Source organism: Oncorhynchus clarkii, chromosome 3 (assembly GCF_045791955.1).
Source record: "Oncorhynchus clarkii lewisi isolate Uvic-CL-2024 chromosome 3, UVic_Ocla_1.0, whole genome shotgun sequence".
NCBI lineage: Eukaryota > Metazoa > Chordata > Actinopteri > Salmoniformes > Salmonidae > Oncorhynchus > Oncorhynchus clarkii.
The window spans coordinates 45,396,180-45,413,484 of record NC_092149.1 but is presented as its reverse complement, the minus strand read 5'-3'; the positions used below and the strand labels follow the sequence as shown (position 1 = coordinate 45,413,484).

General features: G+C 41.3%; 1 protein-coding gene across 1 annotated transcript; it reads right to left on the bottom strand.

Annotated features, from left to right (window-relative positions):
* Nucleotides 1-3,862: 3,862 nt before the first annotated feature.
* Nucleotides 3,863-14,540, bottom strand: LOC139405992 (fas apoptotic inhibitory molecule 1-like). Its single transcript, XM_071148449.1, has 5 exons — nucleotides 14,339-14,540; nucleotides 13,879-14,028; nucleotides 13,277-13,505; nucleotides 10,294-10,343; nucleotides 3,863-6,151 (listed from the first exon to the last, which is right to left on the bottom strand). The coding sequence occupies exons 2-5, from the start codon at nucleotides 13,990-13,992 to the stop codon at nucleotides 6,002-6,004; spliced, it is 543 nt and encodes a 180-aa protein (XP_071004550.1). The 5' UTR covers nucleotides 13,993-14,028; nucleotides 14,339-14,540; the 3' UTR covers nucleotides 3,863-6,001.
* Between the last annotated feature and the right edge of the window lie 2,765 nt (nucleotides 14,541-17,305).

Below are 17,305 nucleotides of genomic sequence, written 5' to 3'. Positions count from 1 at the left end.
TAATGTAGGTAGAGTTATTAAAGTGACTTTGCATAGATAATGACAGGGAGTAGCAGCTGTGTAGAAAAGGGAGGTGGTGGTGGTGTGGGGGGGGGGGGTGCGCAAATAGTCTGGGTAGCCATTTGATTAGCTGTTCAGGAGTCTTATGGCTTGGGGGTAGAAGCTGTTCAGGAGTCTTATGGTTTTGGTCGAAGCTGTTTTAGAAGCCTCTTGGACCTAGACTTGGCTCTCCGGGTACCGCTTGTCGTGCGGTAGGCCGAGCAGTTGCCATACCAGGCAGTGATGCAACCTGTCAGAATGCTCTCGATGGTGCAGCTGTAAAACCTTTTGAGGATCTGAGGACCCATGCCAAATATTTTCAGTCTCCTGAGGGGGAATAGGTTTTGTCATGTCCTCTTCACGACTGTCTTGGTGTGCTTGGACCATGTTAGTTTGCTGGTGATGTGGACGCCAAGGAACTTGAAGCTCTCAACCTGCTCCACTACAGCCCCGTCGATGAGAATGGGGGAGTGCTCGGTCCTCCTTTTCCTGTAGTCCACAATCATCTCCTTTGTCTTTATCACGTTGAGGGAGAGGTTATTGTCCTTGCACCACACAGTCAGGTCTCTGATCTCCTCCCTATAGGCTGTCTCATCATCGTCGTTGATCAGGCCTACCACTGTTGTGTCATCTGCAAACTTAATGATGTGGTTGGAGCGTGCCTGGCTGTGCAGTCATGAGTGAACAGTGAGTACAGAAGGGGACTGAGCACACACCCCTGAGGGGCCCCCGTGTTAAGGATCAGTGTGGCGGATGTTGTTCCCTACCCTTACCACTTGGGGGGTGGCTCGTCAAGAAGTCCAGGATCCAGTTGCAGAGGGATGTGTTTAGTTCCAGGGTCCTTAGCTTAGTGAAGAACTTTGAGGGCACTATGGTGTTGAACGCTGAGCTGTAGCCAATGAATAGCATTCTCACATAGGTGTTCCTTTAGTCCAGGTGTGGAGTGCAATAGAGATTGCATCATCTGTGGATCTGTTGGTGCGGTATGCAAATTGGAGTGGGTCTAGGGTTTCTGTGATAATGGTGTTGTGAGCCTTGACCAGCGTTTCAAAGAATTTCATGGCTACAGACATGAGTGCTATGGGTTGGTAGTCATTTAGGCAGTTTATCTTAGTGTTCTTGGTCACTCGGACTATGGTGGTGTGCTTGTTGGTATTAAAGACTCAGACAGGGAGAGGTAAAAAAAATGTCAGTGAAGACACTTGCCAGTTGCTCAGAGTACATGTCCTGGTAATCCGTCTGGCCCTGCGGCCTTGTGAATGTTGACCTGTTTAAAGGTATTTTCTCACCTTGGCGGCGGAGGGCGTGATCACACAGTCGTCCGTTACTTGCCTCGAAGAGAGCATATAAGTCATTTATCTCGTCTGGTAGGCTCGTGTCACTGGACAGCTCTCGGCTTTGCTTCCCTTTGTAGTCTGTAATAGTTTGCAAGCCCTGCCACATCCGACGAGCGTCGGAGCCAGTGTAGTACGATTCAGTCAAGCTGGATTTCTTATAAGCTTCCAGGTTAGAGTCTCGCTTCTTGAAAGCCATAGCTCTACTCTTTAGCTCAGTGCGAATGTTGCCTGTAATCCATGGCTTCTGGGTTGGGGTATGTACGTATAGTCTGTGACCAACAGATGCATATCTGTATTCAGTCATATGAAATCCATAGATTTAGGCCTAATGAATTTATTTTAATTGACTGATTTCCTTATATGAATTGTAACTGAGTAAAAATGTTGCGTGTTTTGTTTATTTTTGTATATGTATATCAGTTTCAATCTGTCAGTGCCACTGACTGGTTAACTTGCTAGCTAGCTAATCGCTATCTCTTAGCTATCATATTTTATCACAAGTATTGTGATAGCAAACAAATTATTTGCTGAATATTTTAAAGTTATTTTTTTGGTGATGACATTGCTGTCTTTTAATATCAATGTGTATGGCAATATAGTAGCGTCACTGTTAGTAAGCACAACAGCTAAGGTAGAAACAATATGACTTGATTTCAAAGCAAAACTTCACTTTTGCAGATGGATACCCTTCCCCTACCCATGGTGTTTGAAGAGGCTGCATTGGGAAGAGGATGCCTCAACACCCTGAAAAGATGTTTGTGGTGCACACACTATTCACACTTTTTTTGAGTGATAAATAAGTGTATCATCTTCAAGCTTGAAAAAGTAAGCAAATGCATGTTATTCTCAGAAATGTAGCCAATACATTCATTCTTTGTAACAATTAGAAATGGCATTGCTTTAAACTAGCAGCGAGTTCATGATCATGTGTTGTTTCTAGAAAGAAAGAGATAAGGAACAATCACATTTCAACAACAAAAATGTTGTCCTCCCTTGATTCAGAATATAGCGTATTCATAGTCATGGACGCTTTAAAACCTCTTTTGGATAGGGGGCAGCATTTTCACGTCCGGATGAAAAGCGTGCCCAAAGTAAACTGCCTGCTACTCAGGCCCAGAAGCATACAGGATATGCATAGAATTTGTATATTTGGATAGAAAACACTCTAAAACTGTTAAAATAATGTCTGTGAGTATAGCAGAACTTATTTGGCAGGCGAAACCCAGAGGACAAACCATCCAGGAAATTTTCTTTTTGAGGTCACTGTGGTTTCTATTGGTAACTAGATTTATGAGGCATCTGGTTGCAGTTCCTATGGCTTCCACTTGATGTCAACAGTCTTTAGAAATTGGTTGATGTTTTTCCTTTGAGAAGAAGTACAGCTGTACTTTCTAAGTGTCAAGCCAAGTGGACTCTTTTGTTTGGTGCGCACGACATGGAGCTCGCTCCACTTTTGATTTTGTCCGCTATTGAACACAGTATATTCCGTCTTAAATTTTAGCGATTATTTACGTTTTAGGATACCTAAAGTTGGATTAGGAAAGTTGTTTGAAATGTTTGGACCAAGTTTACAGGTAATTTATTAGATCATTTGTAGTCATGTTGGGCGAGTTGGAACCGGTGTATTTCTGAATCAAACACACCAAATAAATGGACATTTTGGGGATGTAAAGAAGGAATTTATTGAACAAAATTACCATTTGTGATGTTTCTGGGACATATTGGAGTGTTTACAGAAGAAGATCTTCAAAGGTAAGGCATGAATTATATCGTTATTTCTGACTTTCGTGTCGCACCTGCTTGGTTGAAATATGATTTTATGTGTTAGTATGATGGGGTGTTGTCCTCAGATAATCACATGGTTCACTTTCACCGTAAAGCCTTTTTGAAATCTGACACGGTGGCTGGATTAACAAGATGTTAAGCTTTATTTTGGTGTACTGCACTTGTGATTATATGAAAGTTAAATATTTCTAATAATTTAATTTGAATTTCGCGCTCTGCAATTTCACCGGATGTTGTCGAGCGGAACGTCTAGATAACAGGTTTTAAGAGCCATTGAAGATTAAAATCGGGGTCAAAAAAACATTATAAAGAAATTAATTTGACTGTTTCTCCATCCTACCTGATTCAGAATATATCATTTTAATAGTAATGGCTTGGTTCAATAGATATTGATGAGAGAATATTGAATAACAGACAAATATCTAATATAAAAACACATTTTACCTAGGTTGCTAACCTTACACCTCGCCAGAGAATGGCTTCTCATTAAAAATATATCTCTTAGCTTTCACTTCACAAATAATGTAGTAATGTACCATTTCAAGAGACCTATCCATTTTCTGCAGGGTCTACTCTAGGTAACTAGGCCTTGGCTACATGTTCCACCACAGTTGACTACAGCATATGTGACACAGGTTGGCGAGGTCACACTGATTCTGAAAGTGGTTTTAACATTCTAGACAAAGACAATAAGGGTCAACTTTGAGTGAAATGACATGGATTTAATAAAATAAGTAATGTCTGACAAGTTCAACAAAATATACACATTACAAACATGTTGAAACACCTGACACACAAAACAAAATATACACTATATATACAAAAGTATGTGGACACCCTTTCAAATGAGTGGATTCGGCTATTTCAGCCACATCCGTTGCTGACAGCTGTATAAAATCGAGGACACAGCCATGCAATCTCCATAGACAAACATTCTCCATAGACAAACATTGTGTATGTGACAAATAAAATTTGATTTGATTTGAACATTGACAGTATAATGGCCTTACTGAAGAGTTCAGTGACTTTCAACGTGGGACCGTCATAGGATGGCACCTTTCCAACAAGTCAGTTTGTCAAATTTCTGCCCTGCTAGAGATGCCCCGGTCAACTGTAAGTGCTGTTATTGTGAAGTGGAAAGTCTAGGAGTGACAACGGCTCAGCCGAAAAGTAGCAGGCCACACAAGCTCATAGAACGGGACCTCTGAGTGCTAAAGTGTGTAGCGCGTAAAAATATTCTGTCCTCGGTTGCAACACTCACTACCAAGTTCTAAACTGCCTCTCGAAGCAACATCAGCACAAGACCTATTCGTCGGGAGCTTCATGAAATGTGTTTCCATAGCCAAGCATCCACACACAAGCCTAAGATCACCATGCCCCCGTGCACAAAAGGAGGTCCATACAGAAATGCTTTGTCGAGATCGGTGTGAAAGAACTTGACTAGGCTGCACAGTGCCCTGACCTCAACCCCATCGAACACCTTTGGGATGAATTGGAACGCATACTGCAAGCCAGGCCTAATCAGTGCCCGACCTCACTAACGCTCTTGTGGCTGAATGGAAGCAAGTCCCCACAGCAATGTTCCAACATCTAGTGGAAAGCCTTCCCAGAAGAGAGGGGGTGACTAACTTAATGCCCATGATTCTGGAATGAGATGTTTGACAAGCAGGTGTCTGTCCACATAATTTTGGTCATGCAGTGTACATAATACAAACAAAGCAGTAACTATACCTGAATACATATAGTGCTCATTTGATATAAAATAAATTGAATCTGAGGGTAACAGCACAGTTTATTCCGTTCATGTCAGACACTGGCTAGAATCTAGCAAAATAAGTCCCGTTCCATTGAATTGACCCCAAATCAATCAATCACAGATATAGGAAAACTGGTACATGGACAGGTTTACGTTATACTTAGGACAGGTGTATTTTCACGTCAATATCCAATGGCAAGTGTCAGTTTTTCATCTCTCCTGGACAGACTACATAAATATACATGGTAGCGTAGATCTGTCAAAATACAACGGGATGCATGGGATAACGAGCAGCCTTAGTTCTGGTGCTTTGGACAAATCACAATTTCGCAGATGTTAGCACTTTTTTCCCAAAGGGGAGTGGACATTTTGCCCATAGACTTGCCCGTAACTTGCAAAGAGAGATAGTGAAGCTCTTCGTTCCGGTTTTGATCCTCATTCTCTAAACACCCAGAACATAATCAAGTATCTGACCAATTATGCAAGACTATAGTTCTGGGTTAACTGAGATTAATCATTCTTAACACTTAACAACTCCAATACAGCATCAACATTCTGAGTGAACCCCCAGTGTGGTTTTCCTTTATCTGCAACCGTTATAATTTGGGCCAACAAGTTCATATACTGTATTTACATACACTTATCACCTACCAAACTTGCCTAAACTCAATTAATTAATTAATTGTAAGGGCTGACATCAAATAATCATTAACATAAACATACCATTGATGTTACCAACTATGCACGGGACAGATCTGTTTATAAATACTCCAGTTATTACAATTAATTTGTTTTAGAATGTTGCAGCCTACACAAAAAAGCAAATTACTGGCACATGAATGCATTATAAGTGAGCTGCATGGCCATGGACAGGTTCTGTGTCCCGAATGGCACCTTATTCCGATGCCCATGATCTTTGGTGGTTAACCATCTAAGATCATAGACATTGTGCAGAGGTGCCTCATGGATTCCAGCTTGACAGTAAAATATCACACAGCACCAATGTTCAGTCTATTATTTTGTCCCTGATTTGAAAAAGGCTTTCTTCACTCCAACAAAGTGCTCAAAACACCTATACAGACAATCACTCTGTGGTTTCAGCTATCTCTGTGCCGTCCACAAGCAAAGTGTGGATAATGCCATCTCGCCTCTTTCCACTGCTCACGGCCTTAATGCAACAGTCATGGTCGCTTAGAGTGAAGTGTGTCTCAGTACCGTCTTCCACAAACTCCCCCTGTGAACGAGATAGAGATGAACAGATTTCAGTAAAGTTTAAATGTAATGTAAATATTATACATAAATTAAGAGTGTATGGAGGGATATAGAGGGCCAATTTGATTTTAAGTGGTCTAGGAGGTTAGGAGTGGTGCATTTCCCTGTTTTATTGCGTCTTGTTTATAAAATCAAATAATGTTATCCTCAATTTTTTTCCTAGAATCCTCTCATACATTTTCTAATGGTATCAGGTATTGAAAAAAATATTTTGTGTTAAAATAATCAAAATGATATGTGCCTCATTTGCATTAATACACTGGGTGTATTTAATATATTAATACATTAACAAAAAGGTGTGGAACAGGGCTGCAACCACCAAAAATTACTTTGTCTAGGCCTACAGTACCTGCACATACCAGTGCTGTCTAGACTGACTCATTAATTACCATTGTTGTCACGTTCTGTTACATAATTCAACAAGTGTGTCAATAGCAAGATACCCTTGGATTAAAAATCAACACACTTGGCTCTAGATAACATCGATACATACATTACATTGTTTGCGAGATCAGCCATAATATCACTATAATCCAAGTGTTCATTTTCAGAAGTTGCTTTCATAACAGCACATTAATTGGTAAACATTTCAACTATATTAAATTATTACTTAATTCAATTCCCAAAAAATTAACACCCATCAAAAAAGGTAACTTTCTTCTCTTTCTTGTGATGTAAATGTTGAGACAACGAGTTAAATCTACAACAAAGCTTAAACATTCTTATCGATGCAACAGAAAAACAACGCATTCCATTGAGCCCTGGACAGGATGTGCTTGACAGGACATTACAAAAATGTCTGCGGTTGTAATGTTAATGGGGAAATACTAAAGGCACGAACAAGAGTATGAAAGAGTCGCAGTTGCCATTTGACCAACTGGCAAGTGTCTTCACTGACATTTTCAACCTCTCCCTGTCTGAGTCTGTAATACCAACATGTTTCAAACAGACCACCATAGTCCCTGTACCCAAGAACACTAATGTAACCTGCCTAAATGACTACCGACCCGTAGCACTCACGTCTGTAACCATGAAATGCTTTGAAAGGCTGGTCATGGCTATAATCAACACCATTATCCTAGAAATCCTAGACCCAACCCAATTTGCATATTGCACCAACAGATCCACAGATGATGCAATCTCTATTGCACTCCACACTGCCCTTTCACACCTGGACAAAAGGAACACCCATGTGAGAATGCTGTTCATTGACTACAGCTCAGCGTTCAACACCATAGTGCCCTCAAAGCTCATCACTAAGCTAAGGACCCTGGGACTAAACACCTCCCTCTGCAACTGGATCCTGGACTTCCGGGCCGCCCCCAGGTGGTAAGGGTAGGTAACAACATATCCGCCACGCTGGTCCTCAACACGGGGGCCCCTCAGGGGTGCGTGCTCAGTCCCCTCCTGTACTCCCTGTTCACTCATGACTGCACAGCCAGGCACGAGTCCAACACCATCATTAAGTTTGACACAACAGTGGTAGGCCTGATCACCGACGACAATGAGACAGCCTAGGAGGTCAGAGACCTGACCATGTGATGCAAGGACAATAACCTCTCCCTGAACGTGATCAAGACAAAGGAGATGATTGTGGACTACAGGAAAAGGAGGATCGAGCACTCCCCCATTCTGATCGACGGGCCTGTAGTGGAGCAGGTTGAGAGCTTCAAGTTCCTTGGCGTCCACATCACCAACAAACGGACATGGTCCAAGCACACCAAGACAGTCGTGAAGAGGACATGACAAAACCTATTCCCCCTCAGGAGACTGAAAAGATTTGGCATGGGTCCTCAGATCCTCAAAAGGTTTTACAGCTGCACCATCGAGAGCATCCTGACGGGTTGCATCACTGCCTGGTATGGCAACTGCTCGGCCTCCAACCGCAAGACACTACAAAGGGTAGTGAGTACGGCCCAATACATCACCGGGGCCAAGCATCCTGCCATCCAGGACATCTACACCAGGCGGTGTCAGAGGAACGCCCTAAAAATGGTCAAAGACTCCAGCCACCCTAGTAGTCATAGACTGTTCTCTCTGCTACCACATGGCAAGCGGTACCAGAGCGCCAAGTCTAGTTCCAAGAGGCTTCTAAAACAGCTTCTACCCCCAAGCTAATCAAATGAGTATTGTGATCTTATTTCTTATTTCTATGCACATTTTCCAACTCCAATTCATACAAACTTGAATGCTTATTGAATGTAATAATTTTCAGGTGATATGTATTTGTGTAATGAGGGAGGGCGAAAGTGAATAACACTTACATTAAGCTGTGCATAATTATTAGGCAGCTTCATTACCTCATCTAAAATCGGCCAAAAAATTGATTTAATTGACACTGAAAAGTCAAACATTTTAAAATGCCTTTCAGGCGGATGAAGTACTCTTTAAATAGCTAAACTATTGAGGCGTGACCACCGGACAATCAAACGTTTTGTTGCGAATCGTCAGCTGTGGCGCAAAAAATGCATGGAGAAGAAAAGGCGCAAATTGACTGCAAAATAATCATTAAATGTCAAGCCACCAGGAACCCATTATCCTCCAGTGCCACCATATTCCAGAACTGCAACCTACCTGGAGTGTCCAGAAGTACAAGGTGTCAAGTGCTCAGAGACGTAGCCAAGGTCAAGAAGGCTGAAACACGACCACCAGTGAATAAGATTCACAAGTTGAAGCGTCAAGATTGGGCAAAGTAATACCTATAGGCAAATTTTTCAAAGGTTTTATGGACAGATGAAATGAGAGTGACTCTTGATGGACCAGATGGATGGGCCCGTGGCTGGATCAGTAATGGACACAGGGCACCACTTCAAGTCAGGCGCCAGCAAGGTGAAGGAGGGGTACTGGTATGGGCTGCTATCATTAAGGATGAGGTAGTTGGACATTTTCAGGTTGAAGATGGACTGAAACTCAACTCCCAAACTTACTGCCAGTTTCTGGAATATACCTTCTTCAAGCAGTGGTATATGAATAAGTCCTCAGCATTCAAGAAGGCCATGATCTTTATGTAGGACAATACTCCATCACATGCATCAAAGTACTCCACTGCTTGGCTAGCCAGCAAGGGCCTCAAAGATGCCCCAATAATGACCTGGCCCCCTTCCTCACCTGACTTAAATTCTATTGAGAACTTGTGGGCCCTTCTCAAATGTGAGATTTACAGTGAGGGAAGACAATACACCTCTTTGAACAGCATTTGGGAGGCTGTAGTTGCTGCTTCAGCGAAAGTTGATCGTGAACAGATCAAGAAACTGGAAGGCTCATGGCAGTTATTGAAAAGAAGGGGGCTATATTGGTCACTGAATATTTTTGAAGGGCCAAAAATGTTATTTAATTGCCATTTTGTGTTACTTATTGGTTACACTTACTCAAATGTTGAATAAACAAGTGAGTTGGGAGAAATTATTTTTGTAATTTAGTTGCCTAATTCTGCACACTAATAGTTGCCTAATAATTGTGCACACTTATGTATTCCCAGAGAAAGACAAAACTCACCTCTCCTTTGTTAAACATTCTGGTTTGAGGTTCAATAACATTTTGGATTGACTGAGAGCATTGTGTTTGTTCAACAATAAAATTAATCCTGAGGAACACAATTTGCCTAAATTGTGCACGCAGTATATTTGCATTGCCCACCCCTCCTCCCTCTACACTGCTGCTACTCTCTGTTATTATCTATGCTTAGTCACTTTAATAACTCTTCATACATGTACATATTACCTCAGTTACCTCGACACCAATGACTCTGTACCGGTACCCCTTGTATATAGCCCCGCTATTTTAATTTATTGCTGCTCTTTAATTATTTGTTATTATTTCTTACTTTTTTTTAAACGTATTTTCTCAACTGCATTGTTGGTGAAGGTCTTGTAAGTAAGCATTTCACTGTAAGGTCAACCAACACCTGTTGTATGCGGCGCATGTGACAAATATAATTTGATTATAATAAAAGCAATCGATCCAGCAAGATTTAAGTGACAAGTCGATTTTGCACCCCTCAAACACAGGAAATAAACAGATTGCCCGGTAGACGGGGCATCCGCGTTGTTACTATTCATCTTTTTGCTAAGTGATTCTCAGCATGATTGGAGGGAAGATGCTTACCGCTGTCTCCATTTTTTGTCCATTACACCAAATATCCATAGTGTCTTTCTCTGTGGAAAGAGAAATAACACATATTAGGCAAACATCAATAAATTACTTCAGGATACACAGAATGTAAGCAGCGCATATTGTACTCCTGATTGATGATCACAATGAGAACATGCCTTTAAGTTAGCTGTGACTTGGCTCTGCCAACGTAAAGCATTTTTCTTAGGCTATGTTCAGATAAGCTTTTGAGTGATTTCAAAGGAGCGTGAGTCAAAATTACCAATAGAACTGAAAATTAACCTGGATTTCTCCAGTCTCTTTCAAATGCTCTCCTGCTATCCTTTATCGAGATGGCATTGTGTTGGTTATAGGCCTAACTAAATTAATTGGTGTTTTCCTTCAGCCCAATTTTTCAGTTTTTGATTTGTTAAAAAAGTTTGAAAGATCCAATAAATGTCGTTCCACTTCATGATTGTGTCCCACTTGTTGTTGATTCTTCACAAAAAAATACAGTTTTATATCTTTATGTTTGAAGTCTGAAATGTGGCAAAAGGTCGCAAAGTTCAAGGGGGCCGAATACTTTCGCAAGGCACTGTATGTAAACTTCTGACCCACTGGAATTGTGATACAGTGAATTATATGTGAAATAATCTGTCTGTAAACAATTGTTCGAAAAATTACTTGTGTCATGCACAAAGTAGATGTCCTAACTGACTCACCAAAACTATAGTTTGTTAACAAGAAATTTGTAGAGTGGATGAAAAACGAATTTTAATGACTCCAACCTAAGTGTATATAAACTTCCGACTTCAACTGTATATATATATTTTTTATAATATAGTCTTTGAAAATTAACAATCACCAATATAAAAGCTAGACAGTCAGGAAGAATAGAAAATTCCAAAAATAATATTATAAAATAATATTGAGCATCATTTATTTTGTTTGAGCAAAGGAACACAGAATTATCCATAACAAAATGCATAGAATTGCAGGAAGAAAGTAGCTTTAAAATTACAAAATTTTCTCTGAGCTGCCTGTCAAAATGTGTAGAATTGTAGAAAAATGTATTTTAAAACAGAAAAAAAAAAAATCCGCTCCATGGAGAAATATGTAGAATTGCAGGAAATTGGCCTAAAAGTTATAAAAATGATCTACACCGCCAAGATGGGGGCCTCTACAAATCAGCCGCGTCAATGACCGCGTCCATTTTCACGCCAACCAGTTGCTTCTCTCTATGAATACAGGGACAGGGTTGCCAAATACAATCAAGGAACACATACAATTAACTGCCTACCAACACAAGTGGATCCTAAACTTGTAAAGTGGAGACGTCAAAGAACGTCAAGTAAATATTGCTGGAGAAACCTTGACTTTGGAGACAGCGTTGTGTTTGTTAGCAAATGCATTTGCAGTGGTTAATTAATTATAAATAAGTTAATTGTTTCCCCCCACAGTTTGCCAAGATGATTAGCTAGCCACTTAAAATGGTTTACAGTCAGGCAATTGCTTCTACACTATTTTGCTAGCGAGCGTGACGCTGCCGTATCCGTGGCGCTACCATGTCAATAAAATGTGTCCAAAAATGACGTGGTGTCTTCAGTTTTTAACATTTTTACACGCAATGCTAAAATAGATGTATTTTTTTTAAAGGTGTTTTCAGACTCTATTAAAACAGATAGTGAGAGTATAACAGTGGGGAAAGTAGGCCGGATTCGAACCTATGCTGACACTGTAGACGTGCCAGAGGCTGCGTTATTACCGCTAGACCGGCCAACCCATCTGAGTCATTTCTTAGAAAAGGGGACAGTATCACCTGATATCTGAACTTATCTGAGCAGTGGTGTAGAGGACAGGTAGCAAAGTGCCAAATTAAGAAGAAAAATAAGAATTTGGCCTTAGAAATGAGCCCCTGGAGCAGTTTTTTTTTTTTTACAATGACGGCCAAACCCTCCCCTAACCCGGACGACGCTGGGCCATTTGTGTGCCGCCCTATGTGACTCCCGATCACAGCCAGTTGTTTTTTGACGCCTCTAGCACTGAGATGCAGTGCCTTAGACCGCTGTGCCACTCGGAAGCGCAGAGTTTTAGGTGAGAGGTGCCTTGCTCAAGGGCACAACAGCAGGTGATGGCATCTCCATTTGCCAGCTCTCATCCAGCTCTTGGTTTCCCCCTCAGACTTAGGATTGGAACTGGCAACCCTCTGGTTACTGGCCCACCTCTTTAACCTCTGGGCTACCTGTCTTTCCCAGTCTGGAACAGTTACAAGGCCTACTGTTTTCCATAAGCCCTAGGATGGTGGTGTGGAGTTTAGAGGCTATAAAAATAACAGCCTCATCCATGACATACCACCAGTGGAAGATAAGTGTTGGTATTCTGGTGGTCTTTGTTTTGATTGTTGAGGGGCGCAAGTTTTAAGGGCTGTAGCATAAAGAAATAGGCTAACACTATACTAACCACACTAGGAGTGAATGTTTTTACAGTCATGCCCACTCTGTTCAATAGTGAACCATCAAAGGTACTATAGCCTAGCTAATGCAATGATAATTGTCAGTTCCATATCCTCAAACTAACAAATGCAACAACCAATAACCGAACACATGGGTTTGTGACAAGTTCATTGATTTTTTTGCACCATTGCCTGTCATTGTGTTACGACAAGTCAGACCTAACATTACCATGGGGCATTTTAAAAACAGTGATGTTTATTTTGAACCCATCTACTTCACTTTGAAGTTCCAGAGTGGCTGACATAGCCTATCAGCATTCAGACTTGAGTAATTTGATGTAATTTATATTTTATGGGAGGTGCTTTGCAAACATCCACAAAATACAAATATTGCCACAGCAATCTTTGGCACTTTGTAAATAAATCTCAATGGCTCAAAAAGACAGGCAGTGTTCAATATCAGTTTTCCCTTATAGTGGTTGACACACTGTATGTTTGCAATAAAAGCTGGGGAGAGGAAATGGACACATAGAGCACATATCTTACCCAGGACGACCCTGCAATCGATGCCGTCCAGGTTGAGCAGCCAAGTGTTGGTGACTTTGGAGCGGTTCTCCATGTACGTTTTCAGGCTCTTTCCATTGATCTCCAGGGTGTATTCGTAAGCAAAGCCGCTCACTGCGTCAATGTTAATGGTCGCTTTGGTGGCCGCACTTCCTACATTGAAGGTCTCCTTTCCCACCAGCTTGAACATCCAGTCTCTTCTTACAATTTCCTGGGCAAAGGGACAAATGCAAGAGGTCCAATAATTCAGTGTGATTCTATGTTATTGTCATACTGTTATTAGACCTACATTCAAAATGCCTACATTTACTTTTTTGACAGTACCCGAGTAGTAATTTTAAGCAAATATATATATATATATATATATATATACAACATGGCAAAGACTGACATGTCAAATGGTTCTCTGAATGTGACTGCCATTGAGGGAGATCAAGAGAAGCTACCACTCAATCTCAAACAGAGAGAGGGAGTGAGTTGAGTGAGTGGGAGAGATTCTCCGAGTTTGTTGATGCTTGACGTTTTGTCTGCTTGTCTAATAAATAGGGTTAAGTGTAACGTAACCATTATTTATCAAGTTTTACCTTTCCGTCTATGTAGATTACCCTTTTCCCCGTGGTTGTGCCATGTTCAAATTCAATCCGATGGACTCCATCGCTCAGGGCCACTTCCCACACTCCTACCAGGTCACCCGACATTCTGACCTCCTCACTGGCCCGCTTTGGCCACCAACTCTAGAACATTGAAACAAGATTAACTAAACTTTTTAAAGGGGTCACGACATAGCATGGTGCCAGACCGAAATAAATATATTAGAAGGACCTAGCTACGTTAGCTAGTTAATTTGAGTAACCACAGTGACGTTAGCCTGGAGATAATTTAGCATATTATATAATTTAGCTAGCTAACTTTAGTTAGATTAACGTTACTGTTAGTTACAAATTAGTTATTAAGGAGCCTGCTTGCTAGCTAGTTAGCTAACGTAGATAACTTAACCATGACACTGATAGCCAAAGCTAGCTAGCTAGCTAACGTTAGGCTTACCTTTCAGTACCTTGCTAGCTACGTTTCAGGAACGGTTTACTAGCTAGAAAGCTTCCTACTGTAAAAATATAACAATAGTTTAGCTAGTTCGCTAGCTATATCTACACGTAAAGTGCTTGTTTGTTGCTAGGACATCCACAGTTTGCTTCAGTCCAGCAACGCATCAAAACAACCAAAACTGATACGTTACTATGGAAACCATGCCACGTGACAGGCTAGGAAGGGAAGAAACTGCAGATGCGTCAAAATAGCCAGGATGTAAGCCCGCACTGGGGAGCCAAATTTAAAATGGAATTATATATAGACTGCATAAAATTGCCTATTTCCGACTGTGTACATGCAAATCAGAATATGTTTAATGATAAAAACAGAGCTGGACCAGTCAGCCTCCAACCTAGTTAATACATTTCAAATCAAATTGTATTAGTCACATGCAATACAACAGTGAAATGCTTACTTAAGAGCCCCAAACCAACAATGTTTTTATTTTTAGTTCACCTTTATTTAACCAGGTTGAGAACAAGTTCTCATTTACAACTGCGACCTGGCCAAGATAAAGCAAAGCTGTGCGACAAAAACAACAACAGAGTTACACATGGGATAAACTAACATACAGTCAATAACACAATAGAAAAATATGTATGCAGTGTGTGCAAATGAAGTAAGGAGGTAAGGCAATAAATAGGCCACAGTGGCGACTTAATTACAATTTAGCAATTAACACTGGAGTGATAGATGTGCAGATGAGGAAGTGCAAGTAGAAATACTGGTGTGCAAAAGAGCAGCAAAACATATGGGATGAGGTAGGTAGTTGGTTGGTTGAATGGGCTATTTACAGATGGGCTGTGTACAGCTGCAGAGATCAGTAAGCTGCTCTGACAGCTGATGCTTAAAGTTAGTGAGGGAGATATGTGTCCAACTTCAGTTATTTTTGCAATTCGTTCCAGTTATTGGCAGCAGAGAACTGTAAGGAAAGGCGGCCAAAGTAGGTGTTGGCTAGCGAGTAGCGTGTGCCACGGGTGGGTGTTTCTATGGTGACCAGTGAGCTGAGAAAGGCGGGGCTTTAACTAGCAAAGACTAAAAGATGACCTGGAGCCAGTGGGTTTGGCGACGAATATGAAGCGAGGACCAGCCAATGAGAGCATACAGGTCGCAGTGGTGGGTAGTATATGGGGCTTTGTTACTCAGGCCCAGAAGCTAGAATATGCAGATAACTAGTAGATTTGGATAGAAAACACTCTAAACTTTCCAAAACTGTTAAAATAATGTCTGTGAGTATAACGGAACTCATACGAAAACCTGAGAAAAATCCAACCAGGGAGTGGGAATTCTGAGGTTTGTAGTTTTCAAGTGAATGCCTATCGAATATCCAGTGTCTGTGGGGTCAGATTGCACTTCCTAAGGCTTCCAGTAGATGTCAACAGTCTTTTGAAGTTGTTTCAGGCTTCTATTGTTAAAGGGGGGAGAATAAGAGCACTCAGAGAAAGTGGCTCAGCTGAAAGCCATGAGTTGTTTATCTCACGTGGCCATGAGTGCGACGTTCGTTCCCTTTCCTTTCTAATGAAAACGGTATTGTCCGGTTGAAACATTATTGAATATTTATGATTAAATCACCCTTATGATTGATTAGAAACATTGTTTGACATGTTTCTACGAACTTTAATGGAACTTTTTTGACTTTTCGTCTGGATGTTGCGCCCGCGCTTTGTGCATATGGATTACTGAACTAAAGCGCGTAAACAAAAAGGAGGTTTTTGGACATAAAGATGAACTTTATCGAACAAAACAAACATTTATTGTGTAACACTGAGTCCTGGGAGTGCCACCAGTTGAAAATCATCTGATTTAATTTTAACGCTATTTCTGACTTTTGTGACACCTTTCCTTGGCTGGAAAATGTCTGTATGGTTTTTTGTGGCTAGGCGTTGTCCTAACAAAATCGCATAGTGTGCTTTCGCCGTAAAGCCTTTTTGAAATCGGACAATGTGGTTGGATTAACAGGAAGTTTATCTTTAAAATGGTGTGTAATACTTGTATTTTAATTATGAGATTTCTGTTGTTTGAATTTGGCGCCCTGCAATTTCACTGGCTGTAGGCCAGGTGTTCCGCTAGCGGAACCCCCTTCCCAGAAAGGCTAATATGAGTCTGGAAGGAGAGTTTACAGTCTAGCCAGACACCTAGGTATTTATAGTTGTCCACATATTCTAAGTTAGAACTGTCCAGAGTAGTGATGCTAGTCGGGCGGGTGGTTGCAGGCAGCGATCGGTTGAAGAGCATGCATTTTGTTTTACTAGCATTTAAGAGCAGTTGGAGGCCACGAAAGGGGTGTTGTATGGCATTGAAGCTTGTTTGGAGGTTTGTTAACACAGTGTCCAAAGAAGGGCCAGATGTATACAGAATCGTGTCGTCTGCGTAGAGGTGGATCAGAGAATCACCCGCATCATTGATATATACAGGGAAAAGAGTCGGCCCAAGAATTGAACCCTGTGGCACCCCCATAGAGACTGCCACAGTTCCGGATAACAGGCCCTCCGATTTGACACACTGAACTCTGGGAAGTAGTTAGTGAACCAGACGAGGCAGTCATTAGAGAAACTAAGGTTGTTGAGTCTGCCGATAAGAATACAGTGATTGACAGAGTCGAAAGCCTTGGCCAGGTCGATGCATGGTATTGTCTTTTATCGATGGCGGTTATGATATCGTTTAGGACCTTGAGCGTGGCTGAGGTGCACCCGTGACCAGCTCGGAAACCAGATTGCATAGCGGAGAAGGTACGGTGGGATTCTAAATGGTCGGTGATCTGTTTGTTCACTTGGCTTTCAAAGACTTTAGAAAGGCAAGGCAGGATAGATATAGGTCCGTAACAGTTTGGGTCTAGAGTGTCTCCCCCTTTGAATAGGGGGATGACCGCGGCCTCTTTCCAATCTTTAGGAATCTCAGACGATACGAAATAGGTTGAACAGACTA